Source organism: Balaenoptera musculus, chromosome 9, assembly GCF_009873245.2.
Source record: "Balaenoptera musculus isolate JJ_BM4_2016_0621 chromosome 9, mBalMus1.pri.v3, whole genome shotgun sequence".
NCBI lineage: Eukaryota > Metazoa > Chordata > Mammalia > Artiodactyla > Balaenopteridae > Balaenoptera > Balaenoptera musculus.
In genome coordinates, this window is record NC_045793.1 from 81,889,767 (window position 1) to 81,897,880 (window position 8,114).

The window sequence follows — 8,114 nt, forward strand, 5'->3', positions numbered from 1 at the left end:
CTCCCCAACCTCCACAAATACCAAAATCTGCTTACACTAAAGTCCCTTATATAAAATGATGTAGCATTTGCATATAACCTATGCACATCCTCCCATATACTTTAAATCATCTCTAGATTACTTATAATACCTAATACAATGTAAATGTTATGTAAATAGTTGCCTGCATGTGGCAAATTCAAGTTTCGCTTTTTTGAACTTTCTGGAAAAAAATTTTTTTGATATTTTGATCTTCGGTGGGTTGGATCCATGGATGCAGGAGCCATGGGTGCAGAAGGCTGACTGTATTCAGCTGCCATTTTCTCAAAATTTAACAAAGTGAGTTTTTCACTTTAAGAAAAACAATTGACAGTAGTTGTTGTCAATAATAAAAATCAACTTTTAAGTAAAAATAAAATTTTCCAAAACTTATACCTGCCTCCCTGAGCTTGTCAGCTTTTCCATAGTCAGACTTTTTTGATGATATTGATGGTGATATTAGCAAATGTGCCTTTAATATCGTATGAATTATACCAATGTTTTGAAGATCTGCATAACTCAGTAAACCCGTATTTTCCAAAACGAACAATATAGGATGTTACCAATTCAGGCATAGTTAACTGGTCCATTCAAGGTGCAAGATAGACAATTGTTTTTTAAAGTAACAGTCCAAAGGTTCATTGATACAGTTTCAGATTTCACATTTACACTAATCTTAAAGAAACTACCACTTTTCAAGTGTTAATGTAGTATCAAAGATTGTCCACAGTTGTCTGAAAGGATATTAAAATACTCCTTCCTTTTCCAACTATATATATATATCTGTGTGAGCCTGTCATATATTTCAAATAAAACAGCATATTGAACTGGATTTAATGTAGAAACAGGTATGAGAATCCAGCTGTCCTCTATTAAACCAAGCACTAATGAAATTTGAAAAATATAAAATGTCACTCCTCACTATTTTTTGTTGCTTTGGAAAATACAGTTATTTTTCATTAAAATACTTATTTATAGGTATATTAATGTCATTTTAACTGAATCAATAAATAAACTTTTAAATATCCAATTTTACTTTTTAATTAGAAATTTTAATGTTCTTTGAGTACCACTATTTTTTTTAAGAGTATAAAGAAATCCTGAGACGGAAACGTTTGAGAACAAATGATCTATATCCATGTTAAAGACCTTTAATAGATTCCTATTGTTCTAAAGGTAAAACCCAAATTCTTAACATAGTACCACTTAACAATATCTTATAATCACACGAATATTTATTTAGTTCCTCAGTCCCATGATGTTGCCTTCTGTGTACACACTGTTCCTTCTCTTTATAATGTTCTTCCCCGTCCATGTCACCTAGTTAATTCTTTCTTATTCTGCTGGTTTCAGCTCATGAAGCCCTTTCCTAGGCTTTCTTGTAACCATGCTCTTGTACTTCAGAACCTTTCCTCTCCTTCTAATTGTACACTTATTGACGAAAATATTTCATTGATGGATTTCTTCCCAATAGACAGAAAAACCATAAGACCAATAAGCATGCGTATATTGGCTTATGATTGTATCCATTCTTCCTAACAGAGTGCTTATCACAGAGTAGGGTGGAAAATAAAATATTTGTTGGTGAATGATAAGTGGATAAATATATGCATCGATAGAGAAAAGGATGAATCAATAAAGAATTTGACCTAGTGTGAATAGCTTCTTCAGTAATGTAAAGATCCAAGATAAACACTAGACAGAAATACATTAAATTCATTTCAATCACTCATATTTTCCCTTGGGTAATGTTATTACCATATACTCTTGTTGCCTACTTCTTTTACAAGAAAAATAGAATGGAAGTAGATATAATATACAACGACATTTAGTTGTGTTAGCAAGCGTTCTTTTGCAAGCCTGGTAAGTAGTGAGCAATTGTCGGCAAACAACTTCTTGCATTTCACTTGACTTAATACCTCCTATATATTATATTATATTAGAATTCTATTATTTCTATGTATGACTGTCTTCCTGTAGTCCCCTGTAGTCTCATCTATTACCTCTTTTGGCCTAAAAATCTACAGTTGAGTAATAGTTACCTACTTGCATTTCTTCCATACCCCTCTTGTTACTTGCTTATCATTATACTTAACATACTTTATTGTAAGCGTACAATTTACCAGTCTCTCCATGATACCTTCCTCTCTTTAAGGGCTGGGGCTGTATTTTATTCATCTGTGTATCCACAGGATGCGATAAGGTGTTTAGCACTTGATAAACACTCAATAAATGAAAATATGAGTAAATTATTGAACTAACCATTTAATTAATGGCATGACATATTCCTTAACTTTTAAATTAAATTGTTCCAGTTAAAACTCAGGTAATGGGAGAAATCAAGATTGCACTGAAGAAAGAAATGAAGACAGATGGGGAACAACTCATAGTTGAAATCCTCCAGTGCAGAAATATCACCTACAAATTTAAATCTCCTGATCACTTACCAGGTATCTAATTTTATGTAATGAGCAATATAATGTATCTAGGAACTCTTTAGGAGTGTGTCCTAAATAGCCTAGAAAATGCTAATTAAAATTTGGGCTGTGTACCAAATATATCTGAAAAATATGAAATAAGAATGAATTTCTCTTATATAGAGCAAGTTGATATTTTACTAGTTAAAAATTAGATTTTTTTCAACACAAATGTAGAGTGATGTATTTATTATACAACAAGAAAACATTTAAGTTGCTAAGAAAATTGGTGTATATTTTAATTATGTTGTCTGAAACAAATTGTTCACAGGCTACTGGCTTTGTGTAAAATGTAGGAGAACTCTCCGTATACGATTATAACTCTTTCAATAGAAAATTGTATTATTAATGGACACTTACCAAGCTGAATTCTTATTTTCAGATTTATATGTGAAAATATATGTGATGAACATTTCTACCCAAAAAAAGGTGATCAAGAAAAAAACAAGAGTATGTAGACATGATCGAGAGCCTTCATTCAATGAAACTTTTAGATTCAGCCTAAGTCCTGCTGGACATTCTCTTCAGGTAACTCATACAGTTCCGATTTTTAGATTTTCATTTATACTGTATTTATTTCCCATTTAATTATTCAATATTTAAATGCCAATCATATACTATGTGATATTTTACAAGTTAATTTTTAGAGGTAACTTCCCAGGGGCCCTTTAAAATTCCCCAACCCACTCATCCCATCCATTTAGCTACCAAGTTGCCTCTCTTCTACCTACTTAGTTTATTTTACATAGATTTTTTTCCATGCTCACTGCCACACTAATCCTCTTTAGGTCCTCATCTTTGTTATGCAAATCATCTCAGCAGTATACCTGGCCTACTTGCCATCAATATCTTACCCTTTAATTCATTTTATCACACTGCTGGCAGAGGTATCTTTTAAAAACACTGGCTAGGTTACATTGAAACCCTCCAATGATTCATCATTATCCTGACTCATTCAGAGTCCTCTAAGGTGAGTTCTGATTGTATTGACTTAATTTCATCTCCTTGTAGACATTTCCACTCACTCTTGACCCCATTCACACCAGAATCTTGAAGTCAGGTTAAACCTCTAATTCTTTGCTCATATTTTCCCTCTCCTTCAATACTCCCTTCTCCATCTCTCTCCATCTATCACAATTTTCCATATCTTTCAATGTAAACTCAGCTCTTTAATAATGACCCTGGGTGTAATTTATCACACCTTATTCACATAATGTTTTGCTTATCTCATTAGGCCATTAATCCCAGTCTTGTACAACAATTTGTGTACTTACCTCTCACTGCTTCTGTACTCTCAGCTTCTCTAGTGCAAGGCTTGATTTTCATTGCTCTTTGTTTTGTAGCCTAGCACAATGCTTGTACATAGTATATCTTTAGTAGATACAGAGACATGGAATGAAAGAGAACAAAGGAGGAGGGAGGGAAGAGCTGAAAAAATGTGGGAAGAGAAGACCATGGTACTGGCACTTAGAGGCCTGTACTAGAGACGTATATAAGAGATATTGCAAAGCAAAAACTGCACTGAGATAATTAACTGATATTAGAGTTGAAGGGAATAAAAAAATTAAAGGATACTCTGAAATCTGTGTGAACAAAGGTGTCAGTCACAGAGATTGAGTAGTTACAGAAGGGATGGATAGGGAGAAAGAACATGAGTTTGTCTGAAATGTGATAAACTTGATAGGAAGGCAGGGTCCAATAAAACATATAATGTGCCATTTGAAATCTCCAAACCAGAGGCTAAAAGAGACAGAAAAGTAGATTTTGAAGTCAGAAATGTAACAGTAAATTTTAGTCAGGAATAAAGATGAATTATCTGAAGGAGATTCCAAAAAGAAAGAGAGAGCGTGAGAGAAGAATTGTCAAGGAGTAATGGTTATTTCCATCTCAGTTTCTCTACCTTTCTTTCAACTGATCCCTAAAAGAAAAAAATTTCTTGAGTATGAGATCCCATGGAATTTCAACTAGTGTAAGCTCTACCTATGACAAGAAGCCACTTTGGAAATGCTTCCTATAATAAAATTCCCAGTAAGTTAAATGGCATTTAAAGTCAGTGTTATGTTCTATCCGCCTTGTAAACTCGTATTTATGTACTCACCACTCAAATAATTCTGTATTTGAGTTAATATTTCATTAAGTAATAAAACATGCACCTAGCAAATTTCTTTTTTGAAACTTTCAATCAGTTTAATCACAAACCTAGTCAGAATTAGCTAGGTTTATCTAGCTAGCTAATATTATCTAGAATTCCCCTGTGCTTCAGGATATGTCTTTGCCTTTGGGAAATGTTGAGGTAAATTAATTAATATTATGCAAATCTTTTGAGGACATGTTAGTTATTAGTTCTCCTACAAGTATGCCTGCTACTTCTCTCACCCTCACCCTTTCTTGTCTCTGTTACTTCTTTGATGAGCAAATGTCCATAAAAGAGGTTGAAAATATACACACAAATATATATAATTTTGGCTATTTTTTCTAGATTTTACTTTTTTCCAATGGAGGGAAGTTTATGAAAAAGACCTTGATTGGCGAAGCCTGTATCTGGCTTGACAAAGTGGATCTCAGAAAAAGAATAGTCAACTGGCACAAACTTTTGGTCAGTCCTACTCAAACCCACTGAAGAAATGTGTCTGCTCAGGGTATAGAAAGTGCTTTAAACAGTCTTAAATCAAGACTATAGTCGAATACAATTGTTCTAAGCTATGCTTTCAGGGGTAACCATGAGAAGAGGAACAAAAGGCAAAAACATACTCAAAGGCTTGCAAATGTATTGTTGTGGAACATAGAAAAAAAAGTCAAATGGAAAAGTTCATATATTGAAGACAAGAAAAAATGTTCTGAAACCTTGGATTTCTTGTGGCTGTCAAGAAAAGCAGTGAGAGAAATTTTGTTTACTTAATGCAGAAATTTTTGAGTAGAGTTGAGCTACAGCTATCTAAAGGCTGAGACTCAAAGATTAAAATGTTTTCTAACGCAGGCAAAAGTAATCCTTTATGCAAAAGAACTTGGTTGAAAGGAAAAAACTAATGGAACAAATCTCGGTTTTCAAAAGTCTCTTCTTCATCTTATCTTCTCAGACAACTAACTGTTTTGAGATTCTGACATAGGATACACCTACAATATGTGTCCAGACTAGAAGTAAGGAGCTTGTGTTTACAGGGAAAAGGGAACGCAGGGATGTAGAAATTATAGCTTTTAGATCATATTGTACAGGTTTTCTCTGTGTCTAAATGTTACAAGGGTGAACACCACCAGTTTTAGAATTCATGTTGTAAAAGCACATTAGTAAAACTTGAAATAAAGTATAGTTAAGACAATACTAAGTAGAAATGAAATTACATTTATCTAGAAATAAAGCCATGACTGGCTAACAAAAAAGAATATTGCCCCACAAACTATTGGATGAAACATCAAAAACTCCATAATTTACCCTTAATCCAAGACATTTTCAGTCTACATAGCAAAGGACCTAGATTAAATTGGTATGTTCTAGGAAGCATGATAACTTGTTCTTTGTGGAATTGCAAATAAATGTATTATCCCATATATTTTCTTTCTCTTGAATGATATACGGACAGAGAGAAAATTCTTCCTCTGGCAAACAAATCGTATTAATCTGTGACATTGATTAAATTGGTGTCATTTCCTGCTCTTCCACAATGGTCTTTTTTCCCCTTAATACATTAACTTGTTGTAAAATGAAAACCCTGACCCTAAATTCAAGTTCTCTTTAGTGCTCTATTTTCCTACTTTAGTGACAGTATCACATTGATCAAGTTCATCAATGTTGGGAAAATATGTGAAAAATCAACATTATATTAAGGTGAAAATATCCTTTGAGCTATTTTAATAATATGGATTAAAAGGACCAACGTCTAAGTCATTAAAATGAAGCATCCTCTTCCCCATCAAACAACAACGTGAACAAAGGAGGTAACGTGGACTTACAGGAGACGCACTCGGCTAGGATTAAAAGCCTGGCTTCTGGTCTTGGTTCTGCCACTGACTAACTGTGTCACCTTGCACATGTCACTTAAACTCAATTTTCCTCGGTTTTCTTATTTGTGGGAAAATATAATTATATATTCCTAGCCTTCCTAATGGGATGTTGGGATGATCAAACTAAGTGATCTATGAGAGAAGATGAAAGCACATTTCCAAATATAGTTTTATACACATAAGTGAGGAATAAGTATTATGCAGTTTTTTATTTCCCAATTTTTATATGTGAAAAAGCATCTTCCAAACCAATAGCAAGCACTGACATGGATGAAAGCAGTATATTGGCTCCAAAGCTAATTTTTTCTTTAAAATATAAACTTTCGTTTAACCTAAAAAAGGGAGAAAATTCAATGAAACTGATTTGCAAATCGGGTTATCATAAATTAAATAAATTATGCCGATCTTACCCTATTCCCGTATCCACAAAAATAAATTAATTAAATTGCTTCTCTGTGAATTCTGAGTTTAAGAGCCGATTCTTTATTCAAAGGTGAGGTTTTAGTGGGATTAGAGAAATCATCTCCAAATATATTGCTCATATATTGAATCTTCTCATTTTTAAAGAAAAACATACTTGAAATCTGAGAGGAATTGATTAAATTTAAGACATTAAAAAATAATTTCTAATAAATACCAGGTTATATATCTTTATTATATTCATAAAGAAATACAAATTCACTCCTTTCCAATCTAAGAAAGACAAGTCACTTTTCTTCCCTCTAATTTTTAAGACCCTCTCCCCCGAAAATGCAATGTCATTTATCATTGATATTGCTGTAAAATGAACGAGCAGCCAGGGGATCGCTAAGGATTTGATATTGCTAGGATTTTATTTTTAGAGACAACTAGATCTGCTGATGGTTGCCATGGATATTTCCAGCAGAATTTAGCACTTTAGGAAGCTTATAATCATCACTCATAACTGGGGAAGGGAAGGGTTCAGGAAGATCTCTTTCTGACATAAAAAGGCTCTGCTGTTTGTCCTTAAAAGGAAACTCTGGCTCCTGTGGGTCCTCTTCTGCAGTCACTTACATCCAGAAGTGTGCATGAGAGGTTTATGACCAGTTAGTTTACTTCATTCCAGTTGCAGTTTCTTTTAGGATACACAAAAGGAGGTGCCACCAAAACAAAGGTCATACCTTGGTACTATTTGACCTGAAAAAGTAGGAGTCTTTCCATTACAGGTGCCCCTCTGTTCCAACAACTGGTGATGGGGCCAGGCCAATCCAGAGAGTTAAGTGACTTCTTTTTGTGCACCAGCATCCCCTTTCAGAGAGCATAAGTGTGCCAAGTTTGCAGCTGACCAAACACCTAGGTTGTACTGGAATTATTCTATGCAACACCGATCCTTCTACAAATGCATTTCTTCTGAAAGATATTGATTACCCTTCTTACAACAAAACTATTTCTTTTTTAATTGCAAATAGGGCTCCTGGTGTTTTTTACTTTTTACTTTTTGTATATATCACAGCACATGATTTTCCACTTTTTATTTCATTTATTTTACCAGAATTAGCTTTTTTTATCCTAATAGAGACAAAGTTTGTAATCTCTAAATAACACGTGATTTGTCTGACTATAGCACTTATACCTTGAAAAGCATCTTAATTTTCCCCA

At 33.6% G+C, this 8,114-nt stretch overlaps 1 protein-coding gene across 1 annotated transcript in view; it reads left to right on the plus strand.

The window, feature by feature from the left end:
* PCLO (piccolo presynaptic cytomatrix protein) overlaps nucleotides 1–7,532 on the plus strand; it is a 384,092-nt gene extending 376,560 nt beyond the window's left edge. The window contains exons 23-25 of the mRNA XM_036863834.1: nucleotides 2,334–2,468; nucleotides 2,878–3,023; nucleotides 4,975–7,532. Coding sequence (XP_036719729.1) covers nucleotides 2,334–2,468; nucleotides 2,878–3,023; nucleotides 4,975–5,115 — 422 coding nt within the window. The 3' untranslated portion in view covers nucleotides 5,116–7,532. The remainder of the gene's footprint in view (nucleotides 1–2,333; nucleotides 2,469–2,877; nucleotides 3,024–4,974) is intronic.
* Nucleotides 7,533–8,114: the final 582 nt, after the last annotated feature.